This window comes from Kogia breviceps, chromosome 19 (genome assembly GCF_026419965.1).
Source record: "Kogia breviceps isolate mKogBre1 chromosome 19, mKogBre1 haplotype 1, whole genome shotgun sequence".
NCBI lineage: Eukaryota > Metazoa > Chordata > Mammalia > Artiodactyla > Physeteridae > Kogia > Kogia breviceps.
This window is the reverse complement of record NC_081328.1, coordinates 13,739,380-13,764,610: the sequence shown is the minus strand read 5'-3', so window position 1 is coordinate 13,764,610 and position 25,231 is coordinate 13,739,380. Positions and strand designations below refer to the sequence as shown.

Sequence of the window (25,231 nt, the reverse complement as noted above, 5' to 3'; positions counted from 1 at the left end):
AGCCTTCTGGGTTCATCCATTGTGAAGCATACATCACCTACTCCATTCCTTTTTATGGCTAAATAATATTCTATTGTATGTGTAGATCACATTTTGTTTATCAGTTCGTCTTTTGATGGACAGATGTTTCCACCTATTGGCTCTTGAAAATATTGCTGCAGTGAACATTCGTGTACAAGTATCTGTTTAAGCTCCTGTTTTCAATTCTTTTGAGTATATACCTAGAAGTGGATTTGCTTGTCATATTATAATTCTCTGTTTAACTTTTGAGGAACCACTAAACTTCCACAGCAGCTGAACCATTTTACATTCTTATCAGCAATGTATAAAGGTTCCAGTTTCTCCACATCCTCACCAACATTTATTTTCCATTTTTTAAATTATAGCCATCATAGTAGGTGTGAAGTGGTATCTCATTTAGTTTTGATTTACATCTCCCTGATGACTAATGACGTTGAGCATCTTTTCATTTGCTCATTGGCCATTTGTATGTTTTCTTTGGAAAAATATCTATTCAAATCCATTGCCCATTTTAAAGTTGGGTTTTTTGTCTTTTTGTTGTTGAGTTATAAGAATTCTTTATATATTTTGGATACTAAACCCTTACCAGATATTTGATTTGTCAATAGTTTCTCCTATTCTGTTGTCAGTAGTTTCTCCTATTCTATAAGTTATCTTTTCACTTTCTTGATAATGTCAGGAAAACTTCTGAATCACAAAAGTTTTAATTTAGATGAAGCCAAATTTGTTTTTTTCTTTTGTTGCTCATGCTTTATTGTCATATGTAAGAATTGATTGCCAAATGCTAGGTCATAAAGATTTACCCCTATGTTTTTTTCTAAGAATTGTATGGACTTTAGCTCTCATATTTAGGTCATTGATATATTCAGAGTTGATTTTTGTATATGATATAAAGTAAGAGTTCAACTTCATTTGTTTGCCTATGGAAGTCCAGTTGTCCCGGCACCATTTGTTGAAAAGACTATTCTTTCCTCCATTGAATAGTCTTGCCATTCTTGTCAAAAGTCAATTGACAATAGATGTATGGATTTAATTCTGGATTCTCAATTCTATACTATTGGTCTATATATCTATCCTTTTTAAAAAATTTTTTTTAAATTTTTATTATTTTTGGCTTCATTGGGTCTTCCTTGCTGCCCGCAGGCTTTCTTATAAGCGGGTAGGCTTCTCATTGCAGTGGCTTCTCTAGTTGCAGAGCAGGGGCTCTAGGCACGCGGGCTTCAGTAGTTGTGACACACAGGCTTAGTTGCTCCGCGGCATGTGGGATCCTCCACATGGGTGGAGGATCGACCAGGGCTCGAACCCGTGTCCCCTGCGTTGGCAGGCGGATGCTCAACCACTGTGCCACCAGGGAAGCCCCTATATGTCTATTCTTATTCTAGGACCGCTGTTTTGAACACTGTAGCTTTGTACTAAGTTTTGAATTGGGAACTGTGAGTTCTCCAACTTTGTTATTTTCCAAGATTGTTTTGGCTATTCAAGGGTCCTTCCAGTCTCACTTGAATTCTGGAATTGGCTTCTCTTTTTCTGCAAAAAGGCTGTTGGAATTTTGTTAGGGGTTGTGTTGAATGTGTAAATCACTTTGGGTTGTTTTGACATCTCAACAGTATTGTCTTGCTATCCAAGAATACAACACGTCTTTCCATTTAATGTCTTCTTTAATTTCTTTCTGAGAGCATTTTCATTTGTTGTCCATCCATTTCGAATTAGTCAGGAGTTGTTAGCAGACGGGTGGTTAGCTCATCATTCCGATCACGCGTGCAACCAGAAAATTGACTTCCTTCCCTTCTCTGCCTGCCTTCCCTCCTTTATTTATTAAGAACTTGCTATGCGTGAGGCACTTTTCTAAATGAAAGATAGAGAATATTCTGTGGCCCATTATACAAATAACTATGTTACAGAATTAACCACTGTGATCTAGAAGAAATCTCAATGTACCATGAGAAATTAAAGACAGAAAAGGTTACACCTAGTCAGAGATGTAGCCTTCTTTTCATAGATGAGATGGCATTAGGGTTGCAGAGATGGTGAACCAAGACATCCATAAAGAGGAAGCAGTATGGGCAGAGGTCAAGAAGCAGTCTAATATGTGTACACACTGCTATACCAACAAGGACCTACTGTATAGCATAGGGAATTCTGCTCAACACTCTGTAATAACCTAAATGGGAAGAGAATTTGAAAAAGAATAGATACGTGTCTACATATAACAGAATCACTCTGCTGTACACCTGAAACTAACACAATGTTGTTAATCGGCTATACTCCAATATAAAATGAATGTGTTTTTATTTTTTTAAGAATCAGTCTACATTAGTTAGAATATGGGGTGTAATGGAGAGCAGCAGAAGACAAGAATGGAAAGAGAGTTTGAGGCTTTGAATGCTTTGTTTTAGTAAGGAATGGGAAGCCATGAAAGGTTTTGAGCTGGGATATGGTGGCATGATCCTATGGGAATCTTTTAACAGTGGGTTAAGATGGTTTGGAGGAAGGAGAGGCTGTGGCACAGGGACTGTGGTTTAGAATAGCCTAGACGAGAACTACTGAGGGCCTAGACTGGAGTAGAGTGGCAATGAGAATGGAATCAAGGGATGAAGTTCCAGAGATATTGTAGAAGTGGAATTCACAGGATTTGGCAAATTCTGGATGATAGCAAGAAATTGAAGTCAAAGACAAAAGATTTCAAACCTGTGTGAGAAAATGAGTTACTGTCATTAACTGAATTAGGAAGAAGAACGGGTTTGGGGGGAAAAAGTGGTAAGTTGGATTTTGGAAGCTGTCCACACAAGTAGTTCCTACCTAAATAATTGCTATATTGCTGTATGGTAGGTTCGAGCCTGCAGATTGAGGGTATCAGAGAGCAAATACTTGTGCTTTTACCTCTAAGAACTCCAAAACAGCAGTGAAGTTCCAGGGTTTAGAGGGAAGCTGGCCCTCTGCATGTACTTATTCATTTATTCAACAAACCCTAATAAGAATCCCTCTACTGCCAGTCACTGTAGGAAGCACTGGGGATATAAAAATGAATTAGACGTAGTCCCTGGTCTTAAGAACTCTCTTAGGAGTGGCCATGTTTGTGACTGGTTATAATACCACGTGGTTTATTTATATTTGCTGTAAAATGCTTTGCAGATTCGTTGTTTACATCACCCAGCTTTTCTTTTTATTCCATTCATTCCATTTGTCATATTACACAGCCTCGTTCTTACTTTTACTTATTAATTTTCCTGCATTTGTTTTTGAATCTTATATTCCAGGATTACAGTGTTACCTATGGCCACTGTCCAGAAATCACAGTATACACAAGCTGCTGCTACTTTCCTAGTGCAGCACAACTCCCTTCGTTGTGGGCAGAAAATAAAAAATCTCTTCTTAGCATGTTGGTGGAGGTGAGTCTTTCCCTTTTAACTAGAAACGAACTCCCAGGAATATGGTCAATGAAAACCTTTATCAAAATATTTTCTTAATCTTTTACCAAAATTTTGTATTGTTTATTTTAAATGTATGTAGGAAGGAGAGTTTTGTTCATTTTCTATTGCCTAAATAGGTGCCATGAGTTCGCATATCTGATGTGTATTGAGGTAATTTAACCCTGTGAGATGCTGCGGGTTCTTCCATTTGAATATCACATGGAGTTACTCGAGACAGTGTCCTATGGTGGGAAGGTAAAGCATTTAAGACGTCGGAAGATTTGGGTTCGAACATTTTAGGCTTTGAATCTATCAGAGGCCTCTCTCCCCTTATTTCCATCTCTGTGCCTCTGAAGCAGTGAATGAGTAGCAAACAAGGTCAGAGTCAGTGAGGAGGGACAAATAAGCTAGACTTATAGAGGGTTTTGTTGCTTTGTTTGTTTTTGTCAGGCCTCAAGTTGTGGCCTCTAGAATATCTGGCATTATGAAAACATAAATTTATATCTTAAACATTTATTTTTTTAAGGTTCACAAGGGAGTTCATGGATTTGTTAAAGATAAGACTGGAAAACCAATCTCTAAAGCAGTCATTGTGCTCAATGAAGGAATAAAAGTACACACAAAAGAGGGAGGTTATTTCCATGTACTGTTAGCCCCAGGTGTCCATAACATCAATGCCATTGCCGATGGGTATCAGCAACAACATTCCCAGGTAAGAAACTCAACTTGAGTGGTCTCATGTAAATTTTTATTATTAATAATACTTATATTTGATTTGAGACTCTTGTTAGAAAGCTTGTGGGGAATAAAGAAAAATGTGACCACCTCTTGATTATGGTATCTTGTTATCTTTCTATCCTTTAGCAACAAAAGGGAAATTTTTGTAGCATTTTGTGTACTTTAGATGACAATGAACCATCTCTTTGGTTTGCTATAAAGGCCCTAGGAATATAGCAGGGATACAATATACCTTAGGCAAACTTTTTCCTAATTCTTGCACTTTATCTTCCTAGGTCTTTGTGCATCATGATGCAGCCAGTTCTGTGGTAATAGTCTTTGACACAGATAACCGGATATTTGGTTTGCCAAGGGAGCTTGTGGTAACTGTATCAGGTAAAAGAAATTTAAATTTTCAGTAGTTGACATTAAAACCAATCCTGACATTTCAATTTGAGAGTGGATCACCTCCATAATCACCCGAAAATAATCACTTTTCTTCTAACGTCTTCTATCTAAACATGATTTTCCTGGAACACTGTTTTCTCGTATGTTCTCATGGCTTGCCCCATCACATTTTCAGGTCTGTACTCAAATGTTACCTCCACAGAGAGGCCTTCCCTGATCACCCTAGCTAAAATAGTACCCCTGTCCCTATCTCACCGCCACTTGGTTCCGTTAAAGCACTTATCACTACCTGCTGTTACATTATGTATTAGTCATCTATCTGTCTGTATTCGATCTCTCCCACTAAAACATAAACTCTGAGAGGACAGGGATTTCATCTGCCTCCCAGTGCCTAGAACCATGGGTTGGCATGTAGTGGGTCTTAATGAAGAGTTGTTGATTGAATGAATGATTTGCTTTATACTAAGATCATAAGTCCCTTGGACTTTGACTTATATTAGTTCTATTTTTTCCATGATCCTGGAAGGAGGGAATATTTGTTTTCTCCAGGCTTAATGTGTGCCATTGCTTGAATCGCTGAAAGTTTAGAAAGAAAAAAATATGGTAAAATAATAAATACCCTGCTGTATTGTATCTTTTGACACAAAGAACCTTGGTTCATTTATAAGTACAACTTGGACCTGATGCAAAATAACCAAGTTTTATTATAGGGTGTGTTGGGGAGAGATCCTTAGTTGAGAGAGAGTGGTATATTGGAAACATGGTCAAATCATAGAGCCTGTTGTGGGATGTTTACGGTAGAGTTCTTAACTTGAATCAGATAAAGTATAAATCACTAAGTGCTTAGAAACATAGGAGCTGGGATTCAGTTTAAATCTGGCTCTGCCACCCATTTGCTGTTGTGAACTTAATTTTTTTTTTAATATTTGGCTGCACCGGGTCTTAGTTGTGGCACCCAGAATCTTCGTTGTCGCGTGCGGGATCTTTAGTTGTGGCATGCATGCAGGATCTAGTTCCCTGACCAGGGATCGAACCTGGGTCCCCTGCACTGGGAGCCTGGAGTCTTAACTACTGGACCACCAGGGAAGTCCCATGAACTTAATTTTTATTATGATTTTATTGGTATTATTTTCTGTTACTTAGACTGTTATTCTGATAACCTTATGTAAAAATATTTTAAATAAATGAGGGATTTGGGATGAGATGAAAATTTACCAGAAGGGAAAAGTGGAAGTCATTGATTGATGAAAAGCAGGTTACACAACAGTAGACACAGTTTGATTTCATTGTGGTAAAAGAAAAAATATATGTGTGCATACACACACGTGAAGGAAAATCCAGAAAAAATATGCCCTAAGGTTGTTAAAAATGACCTTGGGGTAATGGAGATGTGAAGTGGGGTTTGGGGTATGGGTTTTTAGTATTTTGCTTATCTGTATTTTTCTAATTTTGCACGTGATACGTGTACTACTTCTGTAATAAAAAAGTTTGTTTTTAAGTGAATGAAATAAAAATAAAATAAATGAAGGGCATAATTTTAAAAGTGCTATTGTAAGCAGCTGCTTATTTATATTCTTCAACTAGAACACCACTCACGTGATGGTTTTGGTTGACAGGTGCCACCATGTCAGCATTGATCCTGACAGCTTGCATTATTTGGTGCATCTGCTCAATCAAGTCTAACAGACACAAGGATGGCTTTCATCGGCTCAGGCAGCATCATGATGAATATGAAGATGAAATTCGCATGATGTCAACCGGCTCCAAGAAGTCTCTCTTAAGCCATGAGTTCCAGGATGAAACAGACACTGAAGAGGAAACATTATATTCCAGCAAACATTGAAAAACACACCTTGCATCTCTCCCAGCATAAGTACCAAGCAAAGTTACAGTTTCTTTTGGGAGAACACTGCATTAAGAAGAGAGACTATCTTGCTTCTTCAAAGAGCTTTGGGAAGTTAACTTGCTAAATTTGTATTCTCTGTGAATTTGGCTGACAGTTTTGAACTTCCCCTCCTTAAAGTACTCTTACCTTAAAAAAAAAATCTGCTTTCTATTTATGCAGAGATGGGACAGCCACTTTGTTTTTCTTCTTAATTTAAGATGAGCTGTTTGGAGCTTATGCTATAACTGAAGAAAGCCAACTAGTGGATGTTGTATTTTGCACACCAGGTGTTTACTAGTGGCTTTAGCTTTTTCTCTTTATTTTAAATGGCCAAAAGAATCCAGAAACATTAAGGCAGGGACAGCAGTCAGAATCTGACATAAAGCTTTAAAAACTCGAGGTTTTTTCAACCTATTGAGGAGTACTTTTCTCTAGTTATTAAATAGCTGGAGTTTCTCTTATTATTCAGGTTTAATGGAGGCTGAATTGATTTTGAAACTTATGTAACATTAGGAAATGATTAAACGGGCTTCCGTATTTGGCTTTCTACCTTTTCCAAGGCTAGATCAGAACTGGTGGGCTGTGCTCTAAGCAGGATTTCACTACCTCTTGTGTAAGGTTTAGCAAAGTTGTAAACATCCCCATTTTAAGGGAGAACTTGTTGACTGTTGTAAAAGATCTCGGTGTCCATTTGCATAGAGCTGAGAGGAAGATCTAGCAAAAGCTAAAACTCGTGTTGCCTGTCTTTTAACTTGGTAAAAACCCACAGGTGCTGTTGCTTTTATCTGTGAAGCACTAGTGAATTCTAGGAATGCCTAATTCTTTACTATTTCCTAAATTTGAACCTTTTTCTATGTTGTACACTTAGGGTTTTCAGATGTCCTGGCAATTGACAAGATCTGAATTCTACTGAAAATACCTGGAAGTGTAGAAGAGACCTACTTGCACATTCTTAACCTACATTTGAACGCAGAATACCTACACTTCTTGTTAGCCCAAGCCAGCGCCCTATCGTAGCATCCTGTTATTGAAATAGCTTGGCCAACCTTATTCGTAATGGCCTCTGCGTGTGATTTTGGGTTCTTAGTCCTGATGTTTCATTTGACAGTCTCTTCTTGATCAACCAATTTTGTTAAAAGTTCAGTTGAAAGGACTTAAATATGGCTCCCTCCATTAAAAAAAAAAAGTAACACTGTAGTGAGAAAGTGTTATCTTCAGTGCCAGTAGGGTTACTGCAAAGGCCTAAAAGATTTGCGTTTTATTGTGTCTGTCATATCATGCTATTCAATGGAAATGATGCTTTTTGTAAGAGTCTTACCAATGATCTAATGGTTTAATACCTTTGAATGTTTTAATGGCCAAGTTGCTGCTGAACTTGTACTAAATCAGGGGATCAAATCACTTGCTCTCATCTTTTCAAGTTGTATTCTTTATTCATTAATGTATCTATCGTCCCAAAGCCTTCCTGTGGAGTGGTTTACCACCCATCTAGGTCATTCAACCAAGTATTGTGAGAAATGTACCCGAAGTGGCTTCATAAACAGAGATTTGGTTTAGCAGGAATAATGAAGTCATGCCATTTATTAATGAGTATCTGTGATCTAATTTGGGTGATTCCGGGTTAAGCCATTCTGGTATTAATCCTGTTATTAACAACTTGAAATTTTGAGCCCTTGCCACCCACCCCACTCTTAGCCCACCAGGTACACAGAACAGAGCTTGTGAAGTGCTAATACTTAATGAAATATACATGATTTAATTTCTTCTAATAATGCTCTACATTTCCCTTAAGGGGATGATGTGGTGGTATTGCTCTTTGCAGCTTTATTTTTGAGTGCAAAGTCAGAAAACCAACAAAGGGCCTGTGAGTGGCTGGCTCTACTTGGGACATTGCAGGTAGAAATGGAACAAAGTTGACATGACAACCTTTACTTTATTAGCATTGGTCTTCACTAGAGGATGACTTTTAAATTCATCTCTGTCTTAAATTAAACATGTCTTTCACTGTACATCACAGTGGCTGGAGTCCATGCCTTTTAAGCATGTGTAAACTATTTTTAGAGATGAACGTACAAATAGTTCTTTTAATAATTTTCCCTGAAAGGAAAACCAAATTCTGCTATGAATCTTGAATCTCTAATGAATTTCTAAATAATGCATTGCTCTGGAAAACAAGGCCTTCTCAGCCTATGTTACCTGTTAACATGAATGTACAGGATAATGACTACTAAGACTGTGTTCTCTGCCCTGCTTTGTCTTTTATTTTTGGATCTAATCTAATATTAGACCACATCAACTGCTTAAGGCATTGAAGCCATATGGCATGGGGAATGCATTTCTTCAGTATTTCTCCTAGAGACTTTCCATTTCCTTGGAGTCACGGAGGCAAGTAAGTATCACAGTATTAAGAAATTTGCCCAAGCCTGAGTTGTGCCTTTCTTTACTCGCAAGGCTTTTTTTTTTTGTCCTGGTGATCAGTTTGTAAGCCTTCTTCCCTCCCAGCTCCTTAATAAAAGCAAAGTGATTGAGTAGGTAATGTTCAAAGTGTCTGCCTATGTAAATGCACTTGTATTGATTATGCAGTTCAATAAGATGAACTCAAGTCAATTTCAGAAGGAAAGACCCTTTAGTTTTGATGTATTTTGCTGAACATTTGATAGTAGTTGGGATCCCATCCAGTTGAGGAATGCTTGCAGTTCTCTTTGGAGGGAATGTGCTTTGGGACTTTGTCATCCTCCAGAAAGGAAATGTCATGTATATTTGGCCCAGTGATTGATTGGTTAATCTTTGGTAACTTTCACCTGAATGGGATTTGCTGAATTAATGACTATTGAACTTAAAACTAATTATGAGTTGACAAATAAATAAAAGGTAGTGCTTATGCCTGAGCTTATTGTGTTTCTGAGCTAACACCAGGTTACTCAGTAACCAGGACCTGTTCTTCTATTTCCATTTATTCTCAGCAGTAAATCATTTTATTTTCTTGTGGCCTGAAGTGCACTTGTGCCAGGTTTTTTCCTTGCTGTAGTAAAAGCTTCTTGGCTGTGAATGCTGTAATAGTGCCCTATGTTATGGTTCTCTGGTGGAATTGTTTTTAACAGTAGCAACTTTAATGTTACTACAAAAAAGTCCACTATGGTTGATGTTCAATAATCTTCTATACAGCAAATTTTTGATAAGTAATTGGTTTCTGATTTGCTTTAATTAAAGCAGATTTGGGGGGGGGGTGATTAGAGCCCTTGATTAATGTCAGCTGAACTTGGATTTCCAGTTCATGAAGAAATGTTTCCCAACATCCAATCCTCCTATTTTGAGCAATAATTCATTAATATTCCACTTGACTTTCAGAATACTATCCTAGTTGATTTCCATTTGGCAGAATCTATTGTGAAATTTGAAAATAGGCTACCATTTTGAGGCATTTGGATATAAATTATATACATATGTATGAATATGGCTTTTACAAATGGCATAACATGAGTATACTAGCTACCTTCTGTGCTGGCCATGCTGCAGACTTTCTGGAGGTATGCCAGAACGGTATTTTTTTACACACAGATTAAAAATCAACTTTTTACCTCCCCATTTTTTCAGAGTGACATTCCCCAGCTCCAGAAAAATCTATAGCTATTTATATGAGGTACCCAAAACTCATTCATCTCAAGTGCTTCAGTCTTTCGTTCATTTTCATGCACTGTGCCTTCAAAATGAAATTTTTAAAAGGGACTTTAAACAAAGTTGAATAGTAGTTTTAAAAAATCAATCTGTGTAATTTATGTGAAATCTAACTGTAATGAGGGCCTTTCTGTTTTTTATATGTAAACAGATCTACTAATCCTGTATAAAAGTTATTTTATGATGTTTGTCTTTCTTTGTGTTTTGTCTCGTAATCTTTTTTCAAAAGCAATAGACCAGAAAGAGTTACTGTTCCAATTCGAGAGTTATGGATTTCGTTTTTCTACCTGTATGAGGGGGAAAATAGTCCCAGGCAAGGAATACAGGCTGTTAGCTGCAGAGTGTTTCTGTCTTCATGAATTGACTTAAAATAAAAACTATGTTTCTGGAATAATTACATAGTAGCCACAGCTCAGCTAGATTGGTATGTGTCCAGTCATTCCACAATGAACATAATAAAAGTGGCCATTGAAAGGTTTATGTACCCACTTCAAGGTTGTTTGTTTAAAATTTGGTTCTTTTTACAGGTGAGCCGTGTTAGAGTAATGTGTCCTGCCACTTATAGGCACAGTGGCAATGAATTTAATATCCCCTTTTCATTTAGCAATAACTTGTTGATACTGTTGCTCTAATGGGAATTGGGAAAACAAAGTGATATAAAAAACATGGGCTCTGCTGACAAGGAATTCATACTCCAGACCAGAAAAATAGAAATAGAAATAAGCTGTACTTCTATAGTGACTGGTTCCTCTGAAAAGAAAGTCTGCTCTAGAGGAAGTACAGCATAGAGATCTGAGCATGGACTTCGGAGTTGAACCAATCTCAGACCTTCTCTTGGCTCTGCTCTTGCTTCCTGTGTGACTTAGTTTTGTATGAGCTTCTTAACATTCTCTGAGTCTTAGTTCCTCTACTGGTTAAGGAATAATACCTGAAAGGATTGTAGTGGGAATTAAGCGAAATAACGTTAGCAAAGGGCCCAAAATAATATTTGACTCAGAATTGAATTACCATGGTAACCAGCATCATTTGCTTTTTTCTGATCCCTGTGAAAGAAAGTTATTTTATCAAATACATGAACAAAGATCTGTTTACAAGTGGCCTTTTAAATTTAGAAGAAATCCCTAGACATGAATACTAAAAATAAAAGTTTCCATTATGTGGTTCCATAAATTGTCCATAGCATGGCAGTAAAGTTTTAAATTGTGCCAAATGCTTCATATTTGTTTTTAAATAAAATTAGATTATGTTTATTCAGTGAAAACAGCCTTACTTAACTGCTGCAAGAAATATGAACCATAAAGATGGCTCTTTTTCCCCCAACGTTTGAAATATTTTCCTGAATTTTTGTCTGGAATTTTCTCATAACTCAATCAAGAAACTTTTGGTTTGTGTTATAAATAGTAACCTACCGATTATGTTCAGTTTTTCAGATTTCTAGAAGCTGACTGTTCTCAGCAAAGTCAACATGAATGCTCAATGCTAATGCACTACTCAGTTATGAATAAATGCTATCATGTAGGTCTTCACCTCTTACTCTCACTTGCAGTTAGAATGCCAACTGATGCTATGCTGTTTACAAACCTCAGATAAATACACCATTACTCCCAATTCAAAAGCAATGAAATCAGCCTATAAAGCCAAATTTTAACTTTAGTATCACAATTTCCACCTACATTAATCAGTAGAAACTTAAAAGCAAGCATGTTATTTGGCATTGTGCCTGGAATCCTATTCCCTATTACTGTGTAAACAAATGTCAACGAGGCAAGCAGGAATTAGAGTAGAAAGCCGTTCAAGTTTAGAGGCCATCCTGGAAAAAGCTTGAAAGCAGAAGGGTGAGAAGCTTGATTAGATTGAAAAATGTGATAATTGGAAATGGGAGTGTATAGAGATGGATGCCTCAGATTCAGCTATGACAGTTTATTGATTCAATTAGAAGCCATATGAAGAGATTTTGATATAGTCAGAGCTGTAGGTGGAAAATAAAAGGAGGAGGAGGAGAAATTTAAGATAGAACATGTAGAAAGAGATTATGGATTAAACAGAAACTGTTTTAACATGGATTATATTCTGTGATTGTCACTGAGGTTGAGCCAAAGTGCAAGAATCACAGGGAAGGTCTAGACTGCTAGATCTGAACCACTAGTAATTTCGAGTATTTGCAGTTACTGCAATATTTATAAGTATTATCATCACTTATTTTTGTATGATTCCTATTAGAGTTTTTCAAGATCAACTGACTTCTGATTTGGTGTTTGAAAGACGGCAGGTGCCCAGAAAAATTGATCCTAAAGATAGTTAGGGGATGGGATAGACGGGGAGTGGGCATATTAGGGTAATAGCTGAATTGGATGACTGCTAGATTTTAAAAATAATTTAGAAGATTTAGATTTCCCGAAAAGTTGCGAAGATAATATAGAATTGGCTGCTGGACTTTTATTTGGAGGATATGGGTGTTGGGAGGGCAGAAGAGAAAGGATTGTACAGTTTGCTATTCAGCAGGACTTGAATGGAACACATTTGAAAAGGAGTGGGCATAGGAGGGAACACGATGTCTAGAACCTAGTCAGGTATGTGGAGCCTGGGTAGTCCAGGTGTCAAGCCACGTGGGACTACTTCTAGTTCAACTCAGATCTTCTCTAATGGAAGGTATCTCCGTCCTAGATTTGGAGATCTCACTATTTTTCAAGAGCGATGACTAAACATGGACAAAGATAACTAAGCATGTAGAGAAATAAGACACCACCAGTAAAAAAAAAAAGCAGAAAAAGTTTACCAGCTTCAGATGATGACATTATCAAACACTGTAAAACAAATAAACACTGTTTTCAAAGAAATAAAAGATAAACCTGAGACTATCACAGGTAAAATAATAGAACTTCTAGAAATGAAAGTACGGAAACAAATTAAATGGATAGTTACAATGGCAGTTTGGACACAGAGAAGCAGAAACTAGAAGGCAGATCTATAGATTCTCTCCTCTGCAGCCGAGACAAAATGGTAGAAAATAGGAAGGAGAGGGTAAAAATATGACTAATGCATTGATAATTTGTTCTAGAGAGAAAGAGCAGAAAGAATGAAGCATTGGAAACTAAGAGACAATGACAGAGAATTTTCCAAAATTGATAAATGGTATCTGTAGATGAAACCATCCAAGACAGACAAAGTAAACATCCACACTTAGACACATTGGTGAGACTGCTGAGCGTCAAAGACAAAGAGAAAAAAATGTAAAGCAGTCAGAAAGAAAAGAAATTAACTCCAAAGAATTAGCAATTAGACTGAGATTAGAATCACTCCCCACAAAGGAAACCAGTACAGTGAAATTAAACTTTGGAAGTGCCAGGGAAGACATTAACTTCCAACATAGAATTCTCGAACACATCTTTCAAGAATGAAGGTGAGGGCTTGCCCTAGCAGTCCAGTGGTTAGGGCTCCAGGCTTCTACTGCCGGGGGCACGGGTTCGATCCCTGGTCGGGGAACTAAGATCCCACGTGCCACATGGTGTGGCCAAAAAATTAAAAAAAAAAAAAAAAGAATGAGGGTAAACGTCCAGGTAGCTGAAAACATTGGTGGCAACCTAAGCTCCCCATCTCCCAATATTTCATTGTAAAATAAGGCAAAAAACAAGAAGGAAAACTAAATCTATACAAAAACCTCAGTGTAACTTGAAGCCAGACAATTTTGAAACTTCAAACTAACAATAAAATGAGAAAAATCACCAAATCTCTGCATATACTTTCACATGCCTGCCCCAGTCCCACCTCAGAGCAAGGCTTTGTGGAGAGAAGGCAGAGGGAGATGAACTTCAAGAAAGAAGAAGGATGCCAGCAAATGGGCCTAAAGTTAGTGTAAAACTACTGCCAAAAAGACTAAGTGCACTGTACGTCTGAATGCTCTAAAAAATATGTCCAAGCAGATCAGAGCACAAACCATAGAGAAGGGGCTTCGAAGTGAGCACAGTTTAAAGGGGCTGGTGTAATCTCAGCGGGCAATCTCTGAAATACAGAAAAAAAGTGAAAAAGGAGATGCACCTTTGACAATTAGGTAATGAGAGAGAAAAGAAAAAGGAAAATTTACAGTCCTGCAAGATAAATGAAAACTGCAAAATTAGAACACTTATGACCCCTCCCTATCACCAAAACAAACCAACAAAAACCCCACTAAAGCATGTGAACTTTGCTATATGGACAGAAGAGATCTCAGCCATGAAGCATGGAAATATCAGTAACAGATATGAATATTGATACGGAAGAAACAAATTTGTCATTATTTGTAGATATGATTGTGCATGTGAAAAATACAAAATAATCTACAGATAAGTTAAAGTTAGAAATAATAACATAGCTTAGCTCTACTTCCAGTTATGGGTGGATTAAAACAGAAAGACCTTCCCATCAAGAATAATTAGAAAAGCTTGGATTTTAAAACAACAACCAAAAAACCTGTTGAAGGATTGGAGAGCTCTAAAGTAACAAGGACTTAGGGGTCAAGATCCTAGCAAAGGGAATTCAGGGATGAAAATAATGAAGTTTTCACCTTAAGTTATTGGTTGATTCATAAGTGGTGACTGAGAGTTTAGAGATGCCTAGTAGCAGAGAGGCCAGGCAAGAGGCAGAGAACCATGCAGAAGCTTTAGGCCGTACCACTGTGTGGCAGGAAATATGAATTCAGCACCTATCAAGGCAGTGGGCACCGGTCAACTTTAAGTTAGGACACTTGAATGGCTACACATTAGAAGTAAGGGCTAGTCAGAAACAGACCAATTTTTACGTAGAATCCCACTTGGTATTAGTCCCACCCCATAGTGGAGTCAGCTGATCTGCCCCTACTTGAACTGCCTGCAAGAAGCAGCAAACTGTGTCTGGAGCAAGATACCATCTAGAGCCTCAAATGATTACTACAAATTTTAATCTATAACATATAGCATCCAGTTAAAAGTTACTTTTATTGTCACACCTCAAATGATGAAAGATCAAGAAAAGAAATAGAAACAGTCCCACGGGAGTTACAGATTTTTCAGTTATCAATCAGAAACTTTAAAACAATGGCAAGGAATAAATTCAAGAAAGTATAAGACAAGGTGATTTTAGCAGATAATTAAAATCTATTAAAAATTAAATGGAGGCTTTCAGTTCTCGACAAAATGGACTAGATGTATTTCTCTTCTATTGCTCCCACTAAGCACAGCAAAACACCTCATGCATTACATATAAAACAAAGAAGACTCAGGTGGAGAGAAGAAGGCAGACCAGCTAGGAACCTCCAAGGAACCTCCAAGGGACCTCCAGCATCCAAGGAACGACACTGTGGTGAGTTCCCTGGTTTTCTTTTTGCCTCATATATCCCATAATAGATGTTGCCTCATATATCCCATAATGGATGCTGGAGAAGCTGGCAACCCAGAAATGCCAAAGGGTGCAGACAAAACCCAAAGAAAAGACTTCTCTAGCCAAAGGACCAGGAAAGGGGCAACCTACCAGGACAGAATAGTTTTACATAACAATTGTACTACTACAGCCAATTGCTACAGAAAAAAACCAAGGCCCATCTCTACCCTCTGCCAGCAAAGGCTGAATGGGGAGCCTAGACTCCACTTTCACCTGGCTGTAATGAAGCACTCGTCCCCATTGCCTGGGTGGTATCAAAAAGGGCCACATGGGGAACCAGGATTTTCACTATCACTCAGTGGTAATGAGGACCCCTTCCGTGGTGTCAGTAGGGGACACGTGAGAAGCAGTAACAAGTTGCCCTCCTCACCTGGGGTCAAGGCAGAGCCTGAATTTTCACTCCCACCTGGTAGGAACAAGGCAGTTCCCCACCTTTCCCACCAGCACAGTGTCAGAAGAGTTCTGCTTAAACAGAGGTTTTAAATAAGATCCAGAGTCTCACAATACCTAAAATATCCAGGATACAATTTTTAAAATCACTCAGTATACCAAGACCCCAGAAATTTTCAACTTGAATGAAAAAAGACAAAAGATGCCAACATCAAAATGACACAGACATTGAAATTATCTGACAAGGATATAATAAAAATATTTCAATGAGCAATGACAAACAATCTGAGAACAAATGATAAAAAGAGTCTCAGCAAAGAAATACAAAGTCTCAGCACATAAATTTAAGATATAATGAGGAACCAAATGGAAATTTTAGATCTGAAAAATACAATAATTAAAAAAACAAACAAACAACCTCAGGTAATGGGCTCAACAACAGAATGGAGGGGACAGAGGCAAGACTTGCCTGTCAGTGAACTTGAAGACAGAATAGTAGAAATTACCCAACCTGAAAAACAGAAAATAGACTGAAAAAAATGAATAGTGCCTCGGGGATATGCAGGACTATAATAAAATATTTAGCATTCACATCACCGGAGTCCCAGAAGAACAAGAATAAGAGGATGGGGCAGAAAAAGTATTAGAAGAACTTATGTCTGAAAATTTCCCAAATGTGTCAAAAGACATACACCTAAGGTTCAAAAAGTTGAACACATCTCAAACAGGATAAAACCCAAGAAATCTACACTAAGATAGAGCATAATCAATCTTCTGAAAATTAAAGAAAATGAAAAAGTCTTTAAAGCAGAGAGAGAGAAATACCTTAGCTATAGTGGAAAAACGATTCAAATAACAGCCAATTTCTCATCAGAAATTGTGGAAGCAGGAAGGAACTGGCCATTTTTCAAGTGCTGAATAAAAGAAATTGTCAACCCCAGATTCCTAATATGGCAACAATATTTTTCAGGAACGAAGGGGAAATTCAAGACATTTCAGATGAAGAAATACAAATAGAATTTGTCTCCAGCTGCCCTCCTCTTTTAACAAATGGCTAAAGGAAGTTCTTGAAACAGAAAGAAAATGATAAACGAAGGAATCTCGGAACATCAGGAAGGAAGAAAAATGGGAAGAGTAAAAAATGGGTAAACACAGTAGGTTTTCCTTCTCCTTTTAAACTATGTAAGTTATGTTTAACAGTTGAAGCAAAGATTATAACATTATCTGATGTGGTTCTCAATGAATAGAGGAAATATTAAAGACAATTATATATGGTAGTGAGTAAAGGGACAGGTGTGATTTTTTTTTTTTTTTTTTTTTTTTTTTTGGCTGCGTTGGGTCTTCGTTGCTGTGCGCGGGCTTTCTCTAGGTGCGGTGAGCGGAGGCTACTTACTCTTCGTTGCGGTGCGCAGGCTTCTCACTGCAGTGGCTTCTCGTTGTGGATCATGGGCCATAGGTGCACGCGCTTCAGTTGTTGTGGCTCGCGGGCTTAGTTGCTCCGCGGCACGTGGGATCTTCCCAGGCCAGGGCTCGAACCCCTTTCCCCTGCATTGGCAGCCAGATTCTTAACCACTGCGCCACCAGGGAAGCCCCAGGTGTGATTTTAAAACCTTTACAAGAGGTAAGATTTCTGCATTTCACAAGAACTGGTAAAATGTGGACACGAGCAAACTGTGATAATTTATGTATCTATAAAGAGTGAGTTTGGACAGCTGATTTTAACAGGTTGAGGGGTCAGGATGAGGCACATGGAAGCAGTTAGCACACACTTTTTAGATTTGGCGGCGGGGAAGGAAAGAGGGCTGGGATTCTACCGTAGACAGAGGAAAAGGCGGCCAGTGGAGAAGAGCACATATATCAGAGATGTGGGATAATGGAGCACAGGACGAGGTAGCATGAAAAGGTTAGTCTTGGGAAGAAAAGAGCCTCTGGTTTGGAGAAAGAAGCTGGCTGAAGATGCACATTTGAGAGAAGGTGAAGGAAACAGGTAATTGCGTCTAAGAATAACTTTCTTCTCAGCCTGAGAAGTCCCTGTTGGAGAGGGAATAAGCCCAGGTGAGGGCGATGATGTAGGTTTAGGGCGCGGAGAGCGGATACCAACACCAGAAAGGCATATGTTCTGGGAGTGTCAGGTGCTAAACCTGAAGTTGTCAGTCTCGCTGCTCAAAAGGTGTAAAATGATTAATTGACCGCCAGGTGGCGGTGTCTGTGGAAGCTCACGTATCCCATCGGCCCTGGCGCCAAGCGGAAGAAGGCGTGGAAATGACTCTCTGGCTCGCACCGCCTCTACTCTCCTATCCCGACTGACGTTGGGCAACAAAGATGGCGGCAGGAACCAGCAATTACTGGGAAGGTGAGGGGAGACTTCTGTGTGCGTCTCGCCGAGGGGCAGAAGGGCTGAGCGAGGACGGGTCTTGGCGGAGGCAGTAGGGGGAAGAAGAGCCTGGCTTCCGGAGCGGCCGAGTTGACGAGCAGGGCTGGTCTAGTGCGAGCCGCCGGGCCTGGGGGCTGTAGAGACCGTGCGGTCTGGGGAGGGGACTGACCTGAGCGGTAGCGGGACCTGGGGCAGGGGTTGCGCAGAGAGGGCTGAGCCGGGACCGAGAGGAAGAGGGTTTGAGTCGCCGGAGGAGAGCTGGGTTGAGGGGGGAGCGGAACTCCGGCGAAGGGGGTTGGGTGTGAACTCTGGGAGGAAACGAGTGTTGAGCGAGAAAATGCCGAGTCCAGGAGACTGGAGGTGTCAGCGCCTTAGAGTTGAGGTCACTGTTGGTCAATTGAGTAGGAAAAGAGAAAGGAGAAACTTGTCAGTCCGGTCCATCGAGGGAAGTTGTGTGAGCGGAATGTCTCCCTCCTGTTGGGTCCCCTTGGCACCTTCAGGCTGAGACTTCGAGGATTGGGTGTGGAGTCGCGTTTGAAGGCAGAGGAAATAACTTTACCCTCTGGTCTGGAAATCGGTTTTGTTAAAAAGAGAAAGTTGATAGAACCAGTGTTAATTGTAATTATTGCATTGGCTTTACCTCTTCTACCAAAAAACCATTTTGTGATTTGACAAGGAAGTTTATTTAATTCCTGAAAATATGGTTTGATAAAATGGGCTCATGTAAAACTCATTCCTGGACCATGAGGATAAGCAAAGATCAGAGAAGGCTGACCTTTTTCTTTCAGTTGTCTCTTTGCTTTACTGCAAAATAGAAACTACTCTCCGAATCCCTTTTCCCTTTTAACCTATTTCCTCTTGCTACCCACCGAAGCCTCGGGAACCCACCACAAATAGCAATATTGTCACTATCAGCCACTTGGTCTAAAGTATTTCATTCTAAGGTCATCCATACTTGCTTGTCATACTTTCAAAATGCTTTTACTTGATGTTTTCTGCTACAGAAGACAGTTACTAATTACAGAGAAGCATGCTTATAGTTTAAAACATGTATTAAAACGGTTATTTGAAATGTGTGTGCTAGCTAGAAAATATTTTAAAATTATGTAGAAGTGGCTATTGGTATCTTGAACATTAGTCATTAGGCTATACCTTCTTGAAGCGTCATGCTATAGTAATTATAGCAGCTTATTATTGACAGCCTACTCTGTGCCAGGTGCCTTAAACACATGATTAGTAATGCATAGGAAAACCCTGAAGGTAGGGGTTTAAAAAACAAAAAGCAGAGATTCATAGGTTAAATAGATTGTGAATAAATCAGAGCCAGTTCTCAGAACTTCAGAACTTTAGGCTGAGCTGAGATTCTAACTGAGGTTTGGTCTCTGGGAAAATGTGCTCCCCTGTATTACCTGCATGCTGCTTCCTACTTCTGGTTGCTGATAAGTATATTGAAATAATGTTTCATATTCTTATTCCTGAAAAATGAGATCTTTATACTATGCATTCTGTATTTCAACCCTTTTATTTTGACCTCTACTTCACCATGAATGAAAGTATTCACATCTAGTTATGGGCTTTCTCTCACTTAACCACCTTAGATGCCAAACCATTATACCAATTTCTCTGCATGCTTGTTTGCTTCTGTTCTTTAAAAACTTACATTCTTATTTCTGTTTTACTTATATTTGACCTTGTCGGTAGCACATCATTTACTGTCAAACTCATCCTATCCAAATATCTTTCAGTAAGCTTATTGGAAGACAGTTTTTTAAATCTTTGTCAGTGATTTTTTTCTTTACACTCAAGCATTTACTCACTGTACTGTTAAGAATTTCATAAGCTTAATAAAGCTTTGGAACATAAAGAGATAGGAAAATCCTTGTCAAAAACAGTGATGGTTTCTTTCTTATAAAGTTAGCTGGTAAATTGATAATTTAATGCTTGTCATAAACCATACTCAGTTCCTTTGTGATTTGTATTCTCTTCTGTTTTCCCCTGAATTAAAATTAAAAATTTTAACTTTTGCTATATAAATAATTTCAGGGATGTTAGAACAGCATTTGTTGTCTAGCTGTCTTTGGGATAAAGCTGAAAATTTGCATTTCCCACTGTTTCTCCCCTTTTTGCCTCATCTGAAGTTTAAATAAGTGACAATTTGCTTTCCTGGGTAAGTGTTTGGTTTGCTTCTTTTAATACTTTTCTTTAAGCGAGACTCTAGATATATGATCATTTTCACAGTTTGTTTTCTTCAGAAAAGTTTTGTGATTTTTATATCTACTGATGGATTTTTTGTGTCTAATTATTTGCTTTTGTAATTTTATTAAAGATCTCAGGAAACAGGCTCGACAGCTGGAAAATGAGCTTGACCTGAAACTAGTTTCCTTCAGTAAACTATGTACAAGTTACAGTCACAGCAGTGCCCGAGATGGAAGACGCGACAGGTATAGGTACTACCAGATTCTCTCTATTATGCCTTAAACTATATAATGTTTTTAAAGCATTAAGAAGATAAAGTAAAATATATAACTCTGTAACTTGGTCTATTGGTAAATTTTTGGTATTTTATTTTTTGTTTTTGCCCTTTTTTTTAGTGCTTTATAAAAATTCTTCTTAGTTCTTGAGGCGAGCGTTTATTTGGGATCCTTAAGCAAAGACTATGTTGTCAGGAGGAAAATGCTAAGGCTTAAGAGTGAGTTGGCCAAAAAAAAAAAAAAAGTGAGTTTGCATCAGAAATAAGCTGGTATAAGGAAATGTTGCTTTGCTCACATTATATTTCTTATATTTTCTGATTGCTAAATGGATCTGAGATACTACTCAAATGCACAGTATACCTACTGCTATTCTGGTGTTTTAGACTTAATCTAATGCAGTATGTATACTCACTGTTAATGATCGAAGCTCTTTTAAATTTTGGTTCTTTTTTGAGAAACTGGTATACTAATATTTTGAACATATTTAAATGTATTCTTATCTTTGAAACTCACTTTAGGCCATCCACTCTGTTTTGATAAATATTAGGAAATATTTAAGACACTTAGGAAGATATAAAGAATAATATAATGGATCCCCACGTGCCTATCTCGCACTTTAAGAAATAATCATTACCAATTCAGTTGAAGCCCCTGATGGCATCCCATTTTCTCCCTCTGGGTAATCTCCATATATTTTTACTACATATATATTTGTGTTCCTGAACAATTCATAATAGTTATTTTGCAACTTGCTTTTTTGTGTAACATTATTTTTGAGATTAAGCTATGGATACATTTCACTCTAGTATATTCATTTGCTGCATATAATATTACATTGTATGCTTGTATCAGTTTATTCTGTAGATGAATGTTGTTTCTAATTTTTGCTTATTTTAATAATTTTAAACACAAGAGTGTTCATCATGCCTCAGGTACTGTTTTTAAGAGCTTTATATAAAGGCTGCTGGGAACATTTTTACTTATTTTACATACCTTCTTAAGGATTGGTGGTGGCTGGGATATTTTTCAGCTAGTAATAATAAAAACAGTAAAAACTGAGCTTGGATTTGAAACCAGATCTTTCTATATCCTGAGCCCATGCTCCAAACCTTTCTATGTACATTCCAACAAAAGACTTATTTCCGTACTATAGCCAGTGTTACTTCTTTTTACAAGGTCACATGATTAAAGAATTAAAGATAGCAGGGCCAACATACTGACTTTAGGAGCTAAAAGTAAGCTATTGGCATGTCACATAGCTTTGATTGCAATGCATTGCTTTCGGCTTGCCTTTATTTAGCAGGTAAAGAGAATGAGGAATGTTCTTTTCTATGAGTAAACTTATTTTATCACTAGAAAGCATTTTTCCTGAATTTAAGTCTCCCATTTGACTATGCCAATGAGTATACAATTTTAAAACTCCAAACTGTTAAGAGATACGATTACATGATGCTTTTCCTGTGTTCTCTGTGTATCATGATCTTAATTCAGACACACCTTGCTTTATTGCGCTTTGCTCTATGTGCTTCACAGATATTGCATTTTTTTACAAATTGAAGGTTTCAGCCCTGTGTTTAGAAGTCTGTTGGTGCCATTTTTCCAACAGCATTTGCTCACTTCATGTATCTGTGTCACATTTGGTAATTCTCGCAACATTTCAGACTTTTTCATTATTAGGATATATTTCTTATGGTGATCTGTGATCGGTGATCTTTGATGTTACTTTGTAATTGTTTTGGGGCACCACAAACTGCACCCGTATAAGATGGCAAAGTTAATTGATAAATGTTGTGTGTGTTCTGATTCCTCCGTGGACAGGTCCTTCCCCCATCTCTTTCCCTCTCCTCAGGCCTCCCTATTCCCTGAGACACAACAATATTGAAATTAGACCAATTAATAACTACAGTGACCTCTAAGTGTTCGAGTGAAATGAAGACTTGCACGTCTCTCACTTTAAATTAAAAGCTGGAAATGATTAAGCTTGGTAAGAAAGGCATATTGAAAGTCGAGATAAGTTGAAAGCTAGGCCTGTTGTGCTAAACAACCGAGTTCTGAATGCAAAGGAAAAGTTCTTGAAAGAAATTAAAAAGTGCTACTCCAGTGAACACACAAATGATGAGAGTTGAAAAGCCTTATTGCTGGTATGGAGAAAGTTTGAGTGGTCTGGATGAAAGGTCAAACCAGCCACAACATTCCCTTAAGCTAGGGCCTAGTCCAGAGCAAGACCCTAACTCTTCAATTCTGTGAAGGCTGAGAGAGGTGAGGAAGGTGCAGAAGAAAAGTCTGAAGCCAGTTGAGGTTGATACAAGAGATTTACAGAAAGCAGCCATCTCCATAACATAAAAGAGCAAGGTGAAGCAGCAAGTGCTGATGCAGAAGCTGCAGCAAGTAATCCAGGAGATCCAGCTAAGGTGATTAATGAAGGTGGCTACACCAAATAGCACATTTTCAGTGTAGACAGAACAGCCTTCTATTGGAAGAAGATGCCATGTAGGACTTTTATAGTTAGAAGTTGATGCCTCAAAGCTTCAAAGGACAGGCTGACTCTCTTATTAGGGGGCTAATGCAGCTGTTGACTTTAAGTTGAAGCCAGTGCTCATTTACCATTCCAAAAATCCTAGGGCGTTAAGAGTTATGCTAAATCTACTCTGCCTGTGCTCTATAAATGGAACAACAAAGCCTGGATGTCAGCACATCTGTTTACAGCATGGTTTACTGAATATTTTCAGCCCATTGATGAGACCTACTCTCAGGAAAAAAGATTCCTTTCAACGTATGACTGCACATTGACAATGCACCCAGGAGCTCTGATGGAGATGTACAATGAGATTCATGCTGTTTTCATGACTGCTAACACAGTGTCCATTCTGTAGCCCATGGATCAAGGAGTAATAAATACATTTCTATGGCTTCCATAGATAGTGATTCTTCTGATGGATCTGGGCAAAGTCAGTTGAAAACCTTCTGGAAAGGATTCACCATTCTAGATGCCATTAAGAACATTCATGATTCATGGAACGAGGTCAAAATAACAGCATTAACAGGAATTTGGAAGAAGTTGATTCCAAACCTCATGGGTGACTTTGAGGGGATCAAGACTTAAGTGGAGGAAATAACTACAAATGTGGTGGAAATAGCAAGAGAACTAGAATTAGAAGTGAAGCCTGAAGATGTGACTGAATTGCTGCAGTCTCATGATAAAACTTGCACAGATGAGGAGTTGTTTCCTGTGGGTATATACATTTCTTAAAGGTGAATGGTTTCTTGAGGTGGAATCTACTTCCGGTGAAGATGCTATGAAGATCATTGAAATGACAACAAAGGATTTAGAATATTACATTAACTTAGTTGATAAAGCAGCAGCAGGGTTTGAGAGGATTGTTTCCAATTTTGAAAGAAGTTCTACTGTGGGTAAAATACTATCAAACAGCATTGCCTGCCGCAGAGAAATCATTCACGAAAGGAAGAGTCCATCAATTCAGCAACTTCAGCGTTGTCTTGTTTTTTAAAATTGCCCCAGCCGCCCCAGCCTTTAGGACCCTGATCAGTCAGTAGCCATCAACATCAGGGCAGGACCCTCCACCAGCAAAAAGATTACTGACTGAAGGCTCAGATGATGGTTAGCATTTTTTAGCTATAAAGTATTTTAAAATTAAGATATATATATTGGTTTTTTAGAACAATACTATTGAATACTTAATAGATTACAATAAATTGTAACCATAACTTTTATATGCGCTGGGAAACCAAAAAATTAGTGTGACTCACTTTATCGAGATACTTGCTTTATTGTGGTGGTCGGGAACTAAACCCACAATATCTCTAAGGTATGCCTGTACTTTATGACTCCTTTAAAGGGGAAACTTCTCAAAAACATTCCCTCAGAAATTCTACAACAAATTGGAACTTAGTTTGTGGAATTACTTCAACCTCACTGTCCCTTTTAATGAGAAACCTAGAGCCATGAGGACCAAGATCAATGTGCATTCTAAAGTGTTTTGTTGTTGCCCACGTTGAAAGCACATCATAATGAATAAACTCAGTGATGACCAGAAGTTTCTTTCAGGAGTAATTTTTTTACTTTTTGTATTTTGAGAACTTTATGGTTTATGAATCACCATGTACTTATAAAATGAATTAAATTGGGCTTCCCTGGTGGCGCAGTGGTTGAGAATCCGCCTGCCGATGCAGGAGACACGGGTTCGTGCCCTGGTCCGGGAAGATCCCACATGCCGCGGAGCAACTAAGCCCGTGAGCCATGGCCGCTGAGCCTGTGCGTCTGGAGCCTGTGCTCCGCAACGGGAGAGGCCACAACAGTGAGAGGCCCGCATACCGCAAAAAAAAAAAAAAAGAATTAAATTTAACTGAATCTTAGTATTGTGGAGGGTATGTTTTTGACCTTTTCCCTGGACTCATACCTCCCTGAGAATGGTGAGTGTAGAGATTGCCTCCTCATTCATTCAACAAGTATCTAAAGAGCATCTACCAT

General features: G+C 38.3%; 2 protein-coding genes across 6 annotated transcripts in view; both read left to right on the top strand.

The window, feature by feature from the left end:
• The window catches only part of CPD (carboxypeptidase D), a 71,660-nt gene extending 61,050 nt beyond the window's left edge, over positions 1-10,610 (top strand). Inside the window, exons 18-21 of the mRNA XM_059046279.2 lie at positions 3,279-3,410; positions 3,958-4,143; positions 4,445-4,544; positions 6,173-10,610. Of these exons, the coding sequence (XP_058902262.2) occupies positions 3,279-3,410; positions 3,958-4,143; positions 4,445-4,544; positions 6,173-6,399 (645 nt within the window). The 3' untranslated portion in view covers positions 6,400-10,610. The remainder of the gene's footprint in view (positions 1-3,278; positions 3,411-3,957; positions 4,144-4,444; positions 4,545-6,172) is intronic.
• Positions 10,611-18,139: 7,529 nt separating this feature from the next.
• GOSR1 (golgi SNAP receptor complex member 1) overlaps positions 18,140-25,231 on the top strand; it is a 43,556-nt gene continuing 36,464 nt past the window's right edge. For 3 of the 5 annotated variants that reach the window (XM_067020653.1, XM_067020652.1, XM_067020654.1), the window contains exons 1-2: positions 18,177-18,250; positions 20,598-20,718. In XM_067020653.1, the coding sequence (XP_066876754.1) occupies positions 18,220-18,250; positions 20,598-20,718 (152 nt within the window). In that variant the 5' untranslated portion in view covers positions 18,177-18,219. Of the gene's footprint in view, positions 18,251-20,597; positions 20,719-25,231 lie in introns of all 5 variants that reach the window. The other 2 variants (XM_059046325.2, XM_059046326.2) reach the window with 2 other exon arrangements.